This window comes from Triplophysa rosa, linkage group LG17 (genome assembly GCF_024868665.1).
Source record: "Triplophysa rosa linkage group LG17, Trosa_1v2, whole genome shotgun sequence".
Classification (NCBI taxonomy): Eukaryota; Metazoa; Chordata; class Actinopteri; order Cypriniformes; family Nemacheilidae; genus Triplophysa; species Triplophysa rosa.
The window spans coordinates 1,307,992-1,326,287 of NC_079906.1; the positions used below are offsets into that span (position 1 = coordinate 1,307,992).

The following is an 18,296-nucleotide window of genomic DNA, read 5'->3' on the forward strand; positions in this document are numbered from 1 at the left end:
AGCTGAAAGCTAGGTTCAGTGGATGGCCAGATCTCCTGATAAGGCTGGACATCTGGCATTTTATGCGCAGGATCGCCTTGGGATGTACAACCGACGCCCATCAGCTTTACCCCATCTTCATGTCACGACTGTCAGCGTGCATCTTTGAATGGGATGGTGCTGATATTTCTCTGCTCCGCAAAGCCAAGAGAGAGCTGCTGATGTCCCGGGTTGGCCTGCGCTGACAGATGAAGATGTCGACAAACACCTTAAGAGGAAAGAGTTGGCTCTCCATTGTCGGAGGAGGACCCGCGGGGAGGAGACTACCATCCTTCTCCTTGAAAGGCTGCTTACAGAGCTCCTAAGCAGCCAAGGCAATGACTCCCTGGGTGTTCCTCTCCTGGACAGAGAAAGGATGGAGCACATCTGGAGTGTCCAGAAGAAGCATGTGAAATGCATCCAAGATCCCCCTGGTGTGGTGCTCTATACAGAGAAGGGGACCTTAACCAAGGGTGGTGCTTACGGGGTAGGGCTGGGCGATATGGCAAAAAAGTAAACTCGATAGTTTTTTTCTATATTGATCGATAACGATATTTATTTCGATATATATTTAATTACAAAACTGTATTTAAAATAATCTATTTTAAATACAGTTTATTAACAAAAGTTAACCTTTAACCAGTTAAAATTCAATTAAATGAATGCACTGTTGCAACACAGAGGATATTAGGCCATAAACAACATGTACCAGTTCATTCATTCTCATTTTGACTCAATTGACTCGTTAAGTAAAGGGAGTGTTCTTTCAGTACATTCAACCAATGAAAGGGCTCCGTTACTGTGTACATTCGAACGCTATTGGCTCAGCACCTGCGCACATACATAACGCTGCAATAATGTCTTGCTCGAGTAGTGGGATTCATTTAATGCATTCAGTGAACCTTAGTCTTTCAAAAAGGCATCTCACATAAACTGTAGTACATTTCTTTAATCATGCAAGCATCTTACATACAAGGTTCAATATTTTAATGTGCACACAAACTCACTTCATTACATCTCTAATCTGTACAGGGCAGCGCTGGTTTGTTTCATAAGCACCAGCTCATGTTAGCAGATATGTTAACGATGGATATATAAACGTTTGTGCTTGAGTTTCGAAGTAACTTGCTTGCAATTGTGCCTCAAGTTTGTTTTGTTTAACCGGCGATTGCGAAAAAAAAATAAGACACTTGATAAACCGCGTGTTGACAACTCGAGGTTAGTTTCACATTTGTTTCCGCTTCCAGTCATGTTTTCCTCCTCATGTTGAGTTTTCTTTGCCAAGTGCAGTATGAAATGGACTTTGTACTTTGAAGCGCATGCTAAAAGTTGCACGCTGACTGACTGTTGTTGCGTTTATTTCTGCGTTCTGTTTGACTGTAAGATTAATCCATATCGAGTCAAAATGCCAATAGCTTATCATCGTTTTTGAAATACATTCTATCGCGATTCGATATGATATCGTTTATCGGCACAGCCCTACGTTCTGGGGAATTTTACAGATGTGCCAGAGGCTCCACTTCTCTCGAGTCTTTTCACTTACATCTCAACCGTTTCATCCCAGGTACGAATCTGCCACACATAGAATGCATATGTAGACAAAAGCATTAAGCGTGTGTTTATTTAAGACTCCCTTAACACTGTTGTGTCTGTTTACAGGGACCAGTGCCAACAGTCTGAACTTTCAGATTTATCTGCTGGAGGGGCTTTACAGGTGGAACCAGGACCGGGAGGCTGCTTCCTTGTCATCTGAACCATCAGCTTTGCGCAGCTACACAGGAGAACTCCTTCACTGTGCAAACTGCAATTATGAAAAGCTGTTTGGCAGGAAAGTGGTCCCCACGATTCGTCCCCCTGCACGTTACACCGGTAAGAGAACTTGTTATTGGTATAAACCTGCATTTATGTCAAATATCATCAATTTCATTCTCACTTGAACTTAATTCCTGTTTATTTGTTGTTTTTATTCCAGGTGAGCTCATTGGAGTGCAGTATTTGTTCCTTCAGACGGGTCAGGCACTGCAGGAATTGAACCCAGACTCTGAGCAGACAGCAGAGCTCCTTGATGACCTCAATGTGGAAGAGCGGGAGGAAGATGAGGGCTTCTGTGACATCAACGAGGATCACACAATAAGAGATCTGGACGTTGTTCTGTCACCACTTTCCACACTGACACTGGGTTCTTTCACCCCAGTCACAAGCAGTGCCACCTCTGTCCTGGGCTCCTCAACGCCGTCATTGGTCCCTCACACCAGTGTTCTGGCACAGTCCGCGTCCCCTGTCCCCTCTGAGCCTTCTGATTTACCTGTTCACTTGGAGTTGGAAGATGCAGGGCAGGAAGGCGATGGAGAGATGGTATGTTCCACTCCTGTATTTTTTTAATAAACAAAAATGCTAAAAAGAACAATGAATTATTGGCCAACATCTGCTTCTGTGCTGTGAACCCAGAGTTTCAACTTATTTGACTTAAAATTTACTCTTTTAGTAAGTCATTAGTAAGCAAACTGCATCAAAGTTATTATTTAATGTAACAGTAATTGTTTTTCAATAGGCTGTTGACTACCAAAATGTGCCTGGTTTTCAACATGTGGACAGGCTGGCGGAATATCTGGTGGAGCTCCGGGGTCACACAGTCCTCAGCCTGACCAACCAGGAAGCCATCACCATCATTGGACTTTGGCAGAAGCTGGATGACCGAGACAAGCAGAGGGTGGTGTATGCAGCTCGGCACCAGGAGCGACTGCTGAGTGGGCGCTTCAGAACACCAAAGAGGCCCACTCACACCCCTGGAGTCGAGAGCACCACCAGATGTGTGCCGGGTGCAGGCAGCGTACCCGCTCAGTGGCCTGACTGCTGCCGTCTGGTGGAGACCATCTTCATCAGGCTTTGCACAATTCACCGTAGCCCCAAGAAAAAAGGAAAGGGAAGCCTGTCGAGATGGTCTCTGATCCTCCAAGACTATCGGAGGATAGGGCAGCTTGTGCTTGGAAACAGCATGGTAATGGAGGGAACATCCATGCAGCTGGTGGAGGTAAACCAAAACACCCTGATTCAGTGGCACAACAACAGACAGAGAGAGCAGGAACTGCTTGAACCTGAAGAGGCTCCTGAAGCTCAGGAGCCTCTTCAGGGTGCTAAACAGCTACGGACTGAGCCACATCAGCCAGCGGAGCAGCACCAGTACAAGCTACCCGAGAGCACGGCAGGCCAAGCAAAGCAGAGGCAGACTTCTGTTGGGCGACCCCCTCTCAGGCCCAAAGCACCGGTTCCAAACCAACCGTTGGTTACACCATCAGTATCTGAAGCATCACTGCAGATGGTGACCAATGTTCTTGTGCCAGCAGCAGCAGGTTTCCAGAGTGTGCCCATGTTCCAGTATGTGCCAGTGGTCCAAGGCATGCTGATGGTGCAGGGAATGCCATCACAGGTCACCGCCTCACAGCCTGCTGCACCCGCTGCCAATCCAGGTGCCATACCCAAGAGACCCTACAGAAGAACTGTGGAGGCCAACACATGCAAGAAGTGTGGCCAATTTAAAACAAGTGAAACAGGTCATAGTCAGTATAGGGGCAGGGTGTACTGCCCACACACTGAGACTGTTTCAAAAGAGGTATGGTTGGAGGAAATGAGAAGAACCATCTCCAAATAATGTGCAAATATAATGTATATAGTTTTATGTATGTATATAGTGTTGTTTGAACAAGTTGTTCATTGTTAATAGTAGTTTGTAGTTATTTTGCTTTTATTTGTTTTTAAAAGGCGTTATTAAAGGCTTTTTACACTTGTTTTTAAATATATTCTTTATCATTGTATTTGTTTGTCTTTTATTTATTGTTTAATATTCTATTTACCTTACTTTATTTACCTTTTTATATATGTGTTTTTAAACGTGTTATTTAACTTACTGAAAGTTTTAATTTAATATTCATTATTATCATTAATTTGATTAGGTGTTTTAGTAAAACACAATACTCGGTGCCTTGCAATAACATAAAATATAAATATATAAGAAGGACTATTTCTGTATTTTGTTGTTCTTGCATAATAGGCATTTTTCAACATATTTGCTGTGGCTTGCATATTTGTTATAACAATACCACAGAGCACAGGTATCTTTTTTGAGTTAAAACACAACCAACGACGTACATATGTTTATTTTGAAAGTAATGCATTCAAGAATTTTGTTTGTTTAATAAGACTAAAAATTCAACAAAACGTTGTCTTTGGCTGGATTAGAACCCCGTCCTGGTGACTGCCTGCAATAGAAAGCAATGTAAATTAAACGTACGCTTTTTATTGCTTCAAAAACTAGAAAATGCATCAACACTCAAACATTAGGGAAGAGCTATCTCTTCTCTTGATATTTCTCCCTTCTCCCCACCCCCAAACAGACTATTGTTCCCCAGCTTTGGCGAAAACGGTTAGCGCGTTCGACTGTAACCGAAAGGTTGGTGGTTCGAGCCCACCCAGGGACGCGTTAAGGTTTTCGTTGCCACATACAGCACAGCTGATGCATGTTGGTTCGGCCATCGGGATGGAGGTCGTGTCACGAGGCTTTACACCAGAGCATGACTAGGAGCACCGTGATTGTGGAGGCCAACGAGAGGCCTCGTGGCGCAACGGTAGCGCGTCTGACTCCAGATCAGAATGTTGCGTGTTCAAATCACGTCGGGGTCACTGGTTCTTTGTGCTTGGAAGCCTTGTTAGCGATGCCTTGTGGCTGCTGTCGCGCTTGACTGACTGCTGCTAGCTAACCAGTCGCCGTGACTGATGTCGCCGAATCAGAAGGAGCTTTTTGCACCTACGGGATTGTCCACTTTAACACTGTTGGACGTTTAGGATGTTTTCTATGTAGAGGTGAGGTTCAAAATGTGAAGACAGTGATAAGACGTGTCGTAAAAAAGGTCCCCGCTGTACCTGCTGTACTTTTGAATTGTCGGCACTCGGGACACAACACTGTGTATCCAGCACATGTTACCTGAGGCCTCAGGAAGCACGTTACAATAGAAGGTAAATACTGTGTGCTCACTTGAATTTGGATGGTGCAAAGGGCCTTAAAAGTAGGAGGAGCCCAGAAAGGCTCATAAACGAGATCAGTGGCAATTTGTTTGACCTCCTACACAGCTGCCTCACTGTGAAACAACGGGGTATTTCCAAGTGAAAGAGCAGCTAAGAAACCCACCGTTTTCCCATACCGGGAGTTGAGCCCGAGCCGCCTGGGTGAAAACCAGGAATCCTAACGGCTAGGCCATATGGGAGACCGCAGCACCCGACTTGGAGGGGATACGCACGTCAACTGTTTTCCAGCACAGGGGAAGCGTAGTAAAACCACACATTTGAACAGCATCGCACAAAACTCTCTATCTATCTGAGCACATGTTGACAATAAACTCGCAACAAGCAGAGGAAAACCAAGAGCCCCAAAACAGCCAGGAGACAGCGATGTGCAGAGGCAATCCGACAGAGGCGGATTCTTAAACTCTCTGATTCCTAACACGTTCACCGAGGCCCGCTGTGAGCGGAGCCGTCCAAAAGCACATTGAACTCACAGTGGTTTCACCCCACGGAAATCTTTCGTAAAAGGCGGAAGTTTTAATGCGTAGATCAAGAGAAACTCGAGCTACACCCACCAGCTCTCGAACCAGCGCGCTTCCTATGTCGCACCGCAATGTTTAAGGGGGTCATCTTTGGTGCGGGCTCCTCCATAAACATTCCATCTGGGAGGGGCTAACGGAGGGTGAAGTTCTCGGTCCAGTCAACAAAACTGGATGCAATCTGACAACTACTGAGAAGAGATATCCCTGAAGCTAACCAGTCTTGCCGACCACCTGGGTGGCTTAGGATCTGGGATCTGCCTGGGAAATGAAGAACAAATCTCCTGTCATCTGAACTATTCTAGATCTGAAGCAGTACAAGGTACATGGTAAAGCCTCCTTCGACTACACATTCAAACTGTTGGAAAAGTCTGCGACATGCCTCTCTCCTTTGTGCAAGGGGCTTTGCAAAATGCAATGCATTGGCCGGGAATCGAACGCGGGTCAACTGCTTGGAAGGCAGCTATGCTCACCACTATACCACCAACACAGGCGCCCGGTTGCTGGCCCACACGATATGCCAATGTAGTCAACACCGTGTTGCTTTAGTACTTTCCTGAGTGAATTACCAACTCACTAGATTCCTTTAACTCCTTCCTTTCTAAGGCGCTGGATTAAGGCTCCAGTCTCTTTGGAGGCGTGGGTTCAAATCCCTCCACTGCCAGTTTGCGCTCATGCTGAGCTGTGAGGGGAGCTTTTAATTCCCATCTCACTTTCATGTACCTGCAGATCATATGAGCCAAATTGGCCGGTATAGGTGGGCTCGGGGGTATGCAACAGGGTTGAATAACCGAACATTGAGAAGTTACGCAGAGCTCTTATGCCTGTAAAACACGTCTGACTTTCACTTACCTGCCAACTGCCAGAGCCACATTATCCGGTTCAGGTGTACTTGATGATCTGCAATCTACAGGTGGCATCACCTCCAGAGATAGGACTGAACAGGTGCACAGAACCCTAAGCGGACAGAACCCTGTAAATTACTGACTGTCTCCGAAACGTTGTCGGGGCCTAATGTCAAACACAATGGTGGAAACGGCCCGCAGAATATGCCTTTTCGAGGTAGTGTGGCCGAGCAGTCTAAGGCGCTGGATTTAGGCTCCAGTCTCTTCGGAAGCGTGGGTTCAAATCCCATCGCTGCCAGTGGATCTGTGCTCCGCTTGGAGCATAGTTTTTCATTTACCTCCAGAGCCACATTAGCTGGTTCAGGTGTGCTCGATGAGGGATGAACCTGCACTCACCTGCCGTACTGAATACCTCCCACTCCCCCTTGAGGGCCTACACCAACAACTTGTTGCACACCTTCACGAGCCCGGATAGCTCAGTCGGTAAAACATCAGACTTTTATTCTGAGGGTCCAGGAGTTCAAGCCCCAGCTGGCAGAAGACACACTTTACCTTGTGAGCTGGTTTCTGGCCAACGCCCTCTGTTGAAAAGGAGAACGTTTTGCTCGCCGAGTGTTGGAGTCAACAAATGGGCTTGAGAGCAGGGGTTTAATCGAGCTTTGCTTCAGCGCATTGCAACAGAAATTTCCTTGAGACCTCATCAAAACCTGCCTACATCCCCCTCCCTGCAGATGTTAGATCAAGAAAGTACCTGCTAGCACAGCTTTGCCGGAGGGCTGGTGGCTTGCCGTGATCGTATAGTGGTTAGTACTCTGCGTTGTGGCTGCAGCAACTCCGGTTCGAATCCGGGTCACGGCAGGACGCCACGTGCTGTGTTTGTGTCGTTGATGTGATCCTGCCTGTCCCTTTTGACGTCTCCATTACATCGCCCGTGGCCGAGTGGTTAAGCGATGGACGAAATCCGTTGGCTTCCCACGCAGTTCAAACCCTGGCCGACTTACGGCAGCTATTGCTTATAGGCTTCGGCTTGTCAACGTAACCAAAGTTTTTTCGCCGAAGCCGCTTTGTTCTTTTAACCCAGCTAGCCTCTCCCTAATGAAATGATGATTGAGCATTAGTGATGAACACCTGCTGTTATTGAGAATCACAGAGGATCAGATGTTGATGTTTTATTGGTTCAAATGACGTCACCATCATGGAGATCAGTGTTTGCTTTAGTTGGGCTCTTGACCCTTGACCCCTGTGTTAGATTTCTCTCTGTATCAATGCATGTGCTGTTGTAAAGCAGAGAGATCAGAGCTGTGCAGTGAGCAACTCTTCACTGTATCACCAATAAAACATCAACATCTGATCCTCTGTGATTCTCAATAACAGCAGGTGTTCATCACTAATGCTCAATCATCATTTCATTACTCACTTAATTATCTCATTAACTTTAACTCTTTGAGGACTTGGATGTGACTTGAGACTTGCTTGTGACTTGAAAGGAATGACTTGGTTCCTCCTCTGGTGAAATCAGCTCATGGGTTCGTGGGTGAAACAAAAATATGGCAGGACTTTTACTTTTTGGCCCCTGGACTATACACCTCTGCCTGTACACCACAGTGAGCAACCCCGTGGCATCACTTAAGACCTCTTCCACAGCACCTAGTTTTCGCAGCAGGTCTCCCAGCCAGGCTCAACCCTGCTTAGTCTCAGTGGGCAACCATTCTGGCTACAGGTGGCGATGTCAAACGATCCCAGTCCTTAATCCCTGTGTGTGTCATGTGTTTGTATCCATGAGTTTTTGGTGAATAACTTAGTCTCCCTAGGTGTGCCTTGTCATCCTATGTATACCAGTTCCACGTATATTTTAAGCCCTTGTGTTTCAGTTGATCTATTGTCAAACGTCATTATACTGCTGTGTCCCTGTATGTTTGGAAAAGTACACCTAAAAAAATGGAGTAAAATAATGGTGCAATGCATATGCACGCACAGGGTGCCAAAGTTACCATTAACAGAAGATAACCTACACCTGTGTGCAACACTGACACAACCAGTGTTTTCTGTGAGAAATCCTCATGAAACTCTACAAACACCATCACCACCTTCACTTATTACAACACCACCTTCACTTTATTTCTCTTGTGCGTTTACAAAAGATCTTATTGACAATGAACACAAGTTCAGATGTTGAGGGTTGTTGTTTAGTCACCATTATGATGATCAGTGTTTGCTTTACTTGGGCTCTTGACTCTTTGCTTTGACCTTCAGGTTTTCTTGAGCTTTTATGGCTGAAACAAGCTGAGAGAAAGTGATTTCATGTTCTTTCTGATGGTGAGAGTCATCATCTACTGGCCGTCTCCATTCATGTATTCACTGGTTATAAGTGCTTGTGTGATGCTCCCAGACATTACAGTGTTAAGTGATATTATGAAGAACTTTAAAACGATAAACCATGAGATACGCAGACATCAAGATTCAGCCTGTTCATATCAACAATGATAACTAACAAACTATTCAGATAAACGCAATGCATTCTGGGTATCATCATAGTTCAAAACTCATCCATGATTCCCAGCATGCATTGCAACATGAAGCTTTTCATTTAATGTCACCACTGTTGAGATTCATACATTGATTATTCATGTCTATGTGTGAAAAACCATCTCCAGTATTTTAATGTACATTATGTTTTCTCAATCTGTTCATATGAATGTTATCACAAGAAATCTGTGCTTTCAGCCAAAGCTCATTCACACAGATATAACAAAAACCAACAAAAATATGAATCACATAATACAAACATTCAACTAGATGACGATTCACATCATCATCAACCAGACAAATAAATCTGATCACTTTTTCTTTTGAGTGTCCTTCATTTTCCAGCCCAAAGAGAGATCACAGTATATTAGATGAAGGGTGAAGAGCTCAACTAAAGTAAACACTGATCACATTAATGGAGACTTTAATAACAATGAAACATCAAGTCATTCATGTTCTGCAGCATGTTGATTTGTGAAAGTCCCTGTGAAGCAGAAGTGGTGATTGTCTTCAGTTTTCTGACATATTTCACAATGAAACTTCATATTGAATGAGGAAGAATAGTGGGTGTGGCTCATGTTTTCTACTGTGATTGATTGATGAATAAAAACAACATGTTCTGCTCAAGCCGTCAAACTCACTTCATCAGAGAAAGATCACCACAAGAGGACAGATGTGCATTTTCAGATTTCATGATCATTACTTTTGTTTAAAAGAAAACATCGTTTTTTCAGTAACATGGAGAAATGTCAATTTGGTGTAAATGTGTGGTGTTTTATGGAATTTTACTATTTTAATAAAAAAATGTGAAAACACTGTTACGTTACACTGCATTTTACCTGTAAAAATACATTTATTTTTTACAGTGCACAGATAGCATCTAATTAATATTAATACATTTATCACAAAGAACTGTGAAGTCTACATGGTGTAAATAGAATATATAACACAACTAGTACATGTAGCCGCTGCTAAATACAACTGGGAAAATAAAGACTATATTTGGTGTCAATGTGTGGTTTTTAAATATATTTTACAGTTATGATAAAAATGTGATATGGCTGTGAAATTCTAATGGATCTTTCAGTAAAAATACACTTTATCCAACTCTGACAAAAAAATAAACATGAACATTTTTTAAAGGACGTGTCAGGTTAACAATACACAACAATGACTTTAATTTAAAGGAAATAGAGTGTTTTCTCCAGTAACACATTTAATCAGTTAAAGAACACGTGACATGTACATTAGGTGTCAATGTATGCTTTTTTATGGAATTTCACAGTTCTGATTAAAATGAGATGTTACTGTTAAATTCTACTGTTTTTTCTCTGTAAAAATACATTTATTTTTTACAGTGTACTTCATGACAGAATTTTCATTTTTTGGGTGAACTATCCCTTTAATAACATCAATTATACTTTATACTTAAGTTAATATTTTTTGCTATTTATTGCTGTCCTATATCCTGCAATACCAATGGAATTAAGAAGCCACTACATGTGAACTATTGAGTTATTTCATACTAAAGTACAGATGGCTAGGGTATATAGATACACGTACAGTACAGTAAGGTACAGTCTTGGTACACTTTATTTTATGTAGCTTCATTCTGTGTAACAATCTGTAATGCAAATGTAATTAGGAAGCAACTACATGTATTTAGGTTTTGAACTAGTGAGTTATTTCATACTAAAGTACAGATGGATAAGGTATGTAGATACACGTACAGTACAGTACAGACGACTGTAGTCGTCTACCGAACGTAAGTGATCATGTGTAAAAACAGGTTTTTCTACATTTAAGTACTTGTGGTTACATTGTGTAGAACTACGTATAAGTAATATAATTACATTGTACGAGGTTTGTAACAATATCCATCGTACCTGTGTAACAGGCTTGGGCCGATAACATGTGTAACAGTAGCTGCCTGTTACATGTGCATAATTACAACCTATAAGTACAGATTGTTGCATAATGTAGTTACACAGTAAGTACACTTTGTTACATGATATTACACTAGATACTACATAGTATTTAATTAAGTAATTACTCTGTATCACGGGCACCGTAAAATAAAGTGTTACCTTATTTGGGTGTTATTGGGACACCAACAATGACCTTCACACTAAACTGAAAAAGGCAGTTGGTGTTAATTTGTTATTTTTCATGACAAAAACCTGCAAAATTAATTAAAACACACTGCAAAAAATGATTGACAAATTACACAAATACTGCAGCTTAACTAATTATTATTACTAATAATATTATTGTTGTTGTTATAATTACACTTACTGTACCACGCACACACACACACTGATGGTGACAAGAACTTTGTTTCACATTTGAGGGAGGGCTGTTTAGATCAATCAGCATACACCACATATAAAATTGATAGTTATTAGATGAGGAGTATGACATCAAACTTATCAAGTTATTGTTTAAGGCGGGACACTTAATGTACTGTTCAAGTTTGACATGTTGGTCTATTTTGCTTTCATGTCTTCTTTTGCTCTAATGGAAAGGAAATATCAAAAATACACATCAGGGTGTTTGTTTTAAGCCGTCTGTTTGCTTCTGTAGATTTCTTCTAAATTAACCCAAAACAAGCGGTATATATATCTGACTATTTAAACATAACATTTCAAGGGAAATTACTCTTGATGTAAGTCATATTAACTAATAACTGGTGATATGCTTTAGTTTTTTTTATCCTCTTCATTTGCATTGCCTGCAAGTTAGCGCATTTTAATTACTTATTGCCTACATATCAATGAGGCGATTCTGATGACGTTATTAATTATATTGTATTCAGCTGTCGTTACTTCGTTTAGTTAGCATGTAAGTTAATGATATACTGCCTTAGCGAAACTTTAGCTAACTCAGCTCATAAGTGATGGATGTTAGCAAAACAATATTTGCAGTTTGTCTTTTGGATAATTAGCTGTGAATTCGAGGCACATGTAGCTAGTCTGTTCATCACCACTCACCTCCACGCCAAGACAAACGCGACTGGAAAGGAGGGAGGGCTTCACTTCTGCGGTTCTCTGCCTGATGTGCCAAACGTGCTGCACACAGCTGTGCTCAGTGTGCTGCGCGTGCGCGTGGCCGCTATGTGCTGCTGCGCGCCTGCATGGAGACGCGGATGGAAGAAAGGCATCGGAACTCTCAACATTTCCCGACCTGACCTGAGATGTTCTATTTGTTTGACAGGGAAAGCTGTGCGCGAACAGAAACACATGCGCGCACACACATATTCATTTATTTTAAAAAATCCCAGAAAAAAGGGCTCTTTCTCTCGAGGAAGAAAAATGGCCTGGGCTCAAGCCCCCCTCTGCACGTGCCTGATTTAGAGCCCTGTTTACAGTGAGTGCACTATACAATTAACATCAGTTATCACACATAAACATCGTGTGTATGATGACCATTTTCATTGAGTGAATTATCGCAAATATGTTAGCATAAGCTACATTCAAATCAATGATACACACATGCGCAGACATCAAGAAGAAGTGATGATTCTCAACAACACAGTATTCCCGAATAGTACAATCTACTCATTAAAAATGAGTTAACTGTACCCAAAACTGAAATAGTTCCGTAAACTTAAAACTTTTAAGTGTCCCAGATAGCAAGCAAGCATTGAATTAATTTTAAAAACAGGTTCAAATTTTCCCAGACTACCATTATGGTGATGAGTGTTTGCTTTAGTTGGGCTCTTGACTCTTGTGTTTCACTAGTAGAGCATTAGCTTTGGTTCTCTTTAAATGCTGAAACAGTGTGTTGAAACCCGTTTGTTAGGGGTAGAAAGAAAATAAATCTTGTAGCTGATTTCAATTGGTGATTTAATGATTATAAATCACTGATTAAGAGTAGTGTTTGTTATTACTTTGTGAAGTGCTTTGATATTACAGATTACAGATATTATTTTTTGAGTTCTACTAACTTAAAATTAAAACACTTCTTTACTTAAAAATATTTGTGCAATCGGTTTCCTCTTTTTTTTTTAGTAAAGTCAACTTATTACATTTCACAGTTCAACAGAGCAGTTGATGTTACTAATTATTTTAAGTTCAGTCTACACAGAATTTAGTGCAATGCCCTTTTTTGTTGGATGAGCTGAACATTTTAAGTTCACTTTACTCAAATATCAAATACACTGTAAAAATTGAACAGTTGGATCAACTTAAAAAAATATTCCAAATGGTAAAACCTAAAAAAGTGAAGTTGTTTCAGCTTAAATTTCCCAGCTAACAAAACTGTAAAAAATGATCAGTTGGATCAACTTAAAAAATTACTTCAATTGGTAACATTTAGACAAATTCATACACTAAGATTCATACACTGATTCCTGATGTCTGTGTGCATCTAAACTCCTCTGGAATTTAAGATTTTATTTGCGTCCTGTTTTCATGAATCATTTTAACCATCAAAATGCATAATTCCCTTCCACTATAATGTTCTTTTAGCAACACAGCATGCAATCTAGAGGAGATCAGTGAATCAAACTACAGAATGATGGATGTTTTACCAACCAACACCAGTCAATAAAACTCTCATTTGCATTGCCATAACAATATACTTTCAAAACACACAGATTTTAAAGTAACAAATGAGCTTTAAACACACATTGGTAAACAAATTTGAATATGAAAACCAGGGGTCAAGAGCTCAACTCAAGGAAACTCTGATCACCATGATGGTGACTTTTCGTAGATAAGGAAATTTAAGTTGGACCAACTTAATTTTTCTAAGTGTTACCAATTGAAGCAATTTTTTAAGTTGATCCAACTGATCATTTTTTACACTTTTGTCAGCTGTGAAATTTAAATTGAACCAACTTTACATTTTTAGGTTTTACCATTTGTACTCATTTTTTTAAGTTGATCCAACTGTTCAATTTTCACAGTGTATGTAACTTAGTATGTAAATGTTGTTACGTCCTTAGACGTATTTTTGTATTGTTGCGCTCTGTTTCTCCCTTTCTCTCGCTTCTGCTCTCGCTCACAGGAGGCTCCGCCCTAATTGGCTGTTGGCTGTGGATTGGCTGCTGGGGATCGGGCATCTATTCAAATTCGCCGGTTGCTGCAGAGTCTGATTGCATGCTGATTGCATGCTGTTGTGTATTGTGTGTGTTGAGCTAAGGCTGTGGGGTGATACGAATTGGTGTATGGTTTAGTTGATGATTTTCATTCAGTTGTGATGTGTAATGTTGGCATGTTTTTACCCTCCCCGTTTAGTATTATGATTTACTGTTTTGATGTTTGTCCCCCACAGTAAATGTTTGATTGTTCTTTTATCAGAATCAGAATCAGAATCAGAATCAGAAGAGCTTTATTGCCAAGTGTGCTTGCACACACAAGGAATTTTCTTTGGTGTTGGAAGCTTCTAGTACAGACATTCAACACAATGACAATACAATATAATACGATTATACAATATAATACGATTCCTATATTATACAATATAATACGATTATAATACGATATAATCTTACTCCAAACCTGATCAGAAGCGGTAGGGATTTGAGGTGCCATCTTTTTGTTCTGTAAACTTCCTTTATTATTGTTTTTCTCTTAGTGAGGAAGTTTAGGGCAGTAATTTGTCTTTTGTTTCTTTTTTCTTTGTAAGAGGTTATTTAGCAACAATGGGTTTAGTTAGCTGCCCTGTTTTCTTTATTATTTTGGCACTCACTCATCTCCCGCAAAATGCTTCTTTAATAAATGAGAGTAAGAGAAAAAAATAAAAGAATTTAAACGAGTACAACTTGTTTTGTGGATTTATTTATGTTTCTCCTCTGACCCTAGACCAGGGGCGTAACAATGTTATTTCTGTGGAGCAAACTTTCAGTATTAAATAATGGATAAAAACATCCAAAAAAGTTGCGTTACTTACCAGAAGGTACACGAAGACTTTGTGGAAATGTGTGCTTTCTGGACTGAATATTTTCATGCACTTTAATGATTTTGAATGAGAAGCCTCGTGTTGTAAACAAAGCCTGAATGGAAATCCGTGTCAGCATCAGCAAACATTTGCTTACATTTGTATATTAAGTTCTTCTGTAGGAAGTAAACCCAGAGAGTGGAGATTNCATTTGCATTTATGGTTGCCTGGGAGTTTGGAGCAGGAATAGACCTAGAATAGAATAAAATGAGTATGGTATAAAATACATTACTGTGCTATACACCATATTCTAAGACATGAAAAGGGAAACACGTAGATATGAAACATAATGGGGTTACAATTACATTGACCTGTAGTTTGGACAAGAATGTAAATATACACAGAATACCACTAAGCACATATGCCTTTGAGGTTACAGGTGAAGAAGAATAACATAGAGATAAGCATACAATGTGGTGATTCATGTGTATACACTTTAAACCAGACTTTTGTGGCTAAGGAAAGAGAAAGAAACATTCTTTTGGAAGAATTTGAGGCTCTCAGTCCCTGGGGGCCACATGGCTTTTCTCACTTTGGTGAACAGTCCTGTCCTCCCGCAAGAACCTCCTTTGAAGTCTAGGGGAGAGTATCCGAATCTGTCCTGGTCAGTGATGAAGGTGTTGAGAATAGGACATTTGGCCAGACTTGTTGGTGCCTGGTCGTAGTCCTGCTGAGAGGTTACTGTGTTTTACGATCACAGATGGTAAACTTTGATCCGACCATACCCTACACGACACATGCATACCCTCTGTAGTGTATTTCTGGGAAACTATGAATTTAACCACAGTAACATACACATAATTAATGGTGATTAACCATTACCTATTTTATACACTTTACCTGATGCAGGAGAATTAATAATAGCGACAGACTAAATGTACTTGTCCAGCGAGTGATCAGCAGATCGTATATCAACTCTAAGAAATATTATTTTCCTGGCCTTGGAAAAACAATATTCTTACTGTAGTACAGTACCACTTCAGAAATCTTAACGAAATCAAGCAGTTTAAGTGACGTTGATATGTGATAAATAAACACAGAAACGATTCGAGCATGGTTACAAATGTGGTTTTATTTACTACACTAACGGGGGAAAAAAACAACTAACTAACAAAGACCAAACACACATAAAACGTAAAGGCAGTAAAGAATGAAAGAAATAGACAAAGCAAAGAATGGCAGTATTAAATCAGCTATTCGCATCTGCATAAACCATCAAGGACAATCTCTGTATTTAAAAGGGGCAAAGCTTAAGCGCAGCTATTTAGAAATAGATCAGATACTTGCATTGGCATCCTGGTTGTGCTGGGACAAATTCATGGTGCGTGTGGAAAAAGGTTTCAGACTCGTTGGTGCCTGGTCGAAGCCCTGCAGAGAGGTTACTGTGTTTTACGATCTTATGATCCCAGCTGGTAAACTTTGATCCGACCAGATCCTACACCTCTATGGGTTCAGAAACAGCCTCTGGTTTAGATGTACAGCTCACAGCCCAGACACAAAACAAGGCAGTTACCAGCACCAGCAGAGCAGAATCCATGGGCAAAACCTCAGGAACGGATGCATCTGGGACCACCGGACTTGGGACCACTGGCAAGGCAGCCGTGATGGCTGGAGTCACTGGGCAGGCCTCCATCTTGTGAACGGGCTTTGGGCTGGCAGCCATCTTGTGAATGGGCTTTGGGCAGGTGGCCATCTTGCAAATTGGATCTGGTGAGGTGGCTAATGCATGAGTGTCGTGTTCCTCCTCCACAACACCCACAGTAAAAGCAGAGCCGCTCCGTTGCAGTGCAAGATAAATATACTGTTAAAGAGTCCAGCTACGGTCATGCAGTGGCATAAGGGAGCTGAACGGCTCCGATAGACCTCCCCGAAAAAATACTTTGTCCATAAAAGTCAGGGAATCCTCAATAAGATGAACTCCTTGACAGAGACACGCAGTTTGTGCTGATGGATTCATTACTGTCAGTCGTTCTGTAACGATGAGGCAGAGACGAAGCGAACATAGAGAATCCACATGGTAGCCCAATTAATCAACATTAAAAACTATAAAGGACTACAAATAGGGCATAAGACATGAAATAACCAAAGTTCACACAATACAAGAGACAACTTCGGCTAGAATCAGTTGTCAGTGGATTATCAGAAACTGTAAATTATTCAAACAAAGTATATTTAATTGAGGTATATGTGGCGAGGGGGGCGTGGTTCAGTGCGGTCTGCAGCGGGAGACAGAGGCGGAAAAGTACAAGTACACATTATGAACACCTGTGTCTCGTTCCAGTGATTGGTGAGGAGATGGTAAAAGCCACCTGGAGGAGACAAACAAGGAGAGAGAGAGCGGCTGAGAACTCGGGAGCAGAACAGGAGAGAGTGAAAGCAAGAAGAAGTTATTGTGAGCGCATGTTTATTTTTGTTCCCTTTTAAAATAAAGACATCCGAGTTGGGTTAGCCACGCCGACCCTGTCTCCTTCCTTCCATTTATACGAACTTTGTTACACTGGTGCCGAAAACCCGGGAAGGAAGGAGAGCTCCGCCGCTATGCAGAATCTGCCAGGAACGCCATTTGCGGAAGTGATCCAATCGCTCGCTGGTCTTCACCAGGAGCACCTCCAAGCCCTTCTGGGCCTACGCGAGGAGCAGGAGAGACGGTTCCAGGCTCATGTCCAGGCCCAGAAGGAAGACCGCGAGCTGTTCTGGAGCTGGATTGCCCGCGGAGAGCAAGCCTCGGGAACAACACCGGCTGCACCCCCATCCCACCATCTGCCGCTCCACAAGATGGGACCACAGGACGACCCGGAGGCTTTTCTGGAGCTTTTTGAGAGGTCCGCGGAGGTGTCTGGCTGGCCCCGCTTTGTCTGGGAGAAGCCCAGCTCGCGGCCCAACAGCTGCCAGTCCAGAACCTACTGGTATTTGCGGACCCCGGAGCAGCAACGCCAGTGCTTCTGATTCCTGGAGTTCGGAGAGTGCGGCCAACCCTTCATGTTGGCTCAACAGCTCCGGGATGCCTGCCGCAAATGGCTGGACAGCGACGTTGGTGGCATCATCGAGAAGGTGGTAAAGCTGCCCAGGAAAGCTGCCCAGTGGGTCCAGTTCCACCGGCCGACGTTGCTGACCCAGGCCATTCAGCTGGCGGAGGACCAAATGGCGGCATGTGTGCATTGTGACGCGGCTCAGTGCTGTGGCGTTTTCCATAGGAACCCCATTCTGTCGGTTCGACACAACGTCGAGAGACCGACAGAAAGGGAATGTCTTGGTTACGGATGTAACCTCGGTTCCCTGATGGAGGGAACGAGACGTTGTGTCCCTCATGCCACAACACTGGCCGCCCACCCCAGCGGTCAGGGGAGGATGCTTAGGCTCCTCAGACCAA

The 18,296-nt window shown here is 42.2% G+C and overlaps 1 protein-coding gene and 2 non-coding genes across 3 annotated transcripts in view; 2 read left to right on the plus strand and 1 right to left on the minus strand.

Annotated features, from left to right (window-relative positions):
• Positions 1-3,783, plus strand: part of LOC130567656 (uncharacterized) — an 11,408-nt gene extending 7,625 nt beyond the window's left edge. The window contains exon 12 of the mRNA XM_057355914.1: positions 2,570-3,783. Within this exon, the coding sequence (XP_057211897.1) occupies positions 2,570-3,667 (1,098 nt within the window). The 3' untranslated portion in view covers positions 3,668-3,783. The remainder of the gene's footprint in view (positions 1-2,569) is intronic.
• An 840-nt stretch (positions 3,784-4,623) lies between these two features.
• trnaw-cca (transfer RNA tryptophan (anticodon CCA)) lies at positions 4,624-4,695 on the plus strand. Its single transcript has one exon. It is a non-coding gene; the product is annotated as a tRNA-Trp (tRNA).
• Positions 4,696-6,030: 1,335 nt separating this feature from the next.
• On the minus strand, positions 6,031-6,102 carry trnag-ucc (transfer RNA glycine (anticodon UCC)). The gene has a single exon. It is a non-coding gene; the product is annotated as a tRNA-Gly (tRNA).
• Positions 6,103-18,296: the final 12,194 nt, after the last annotated feature.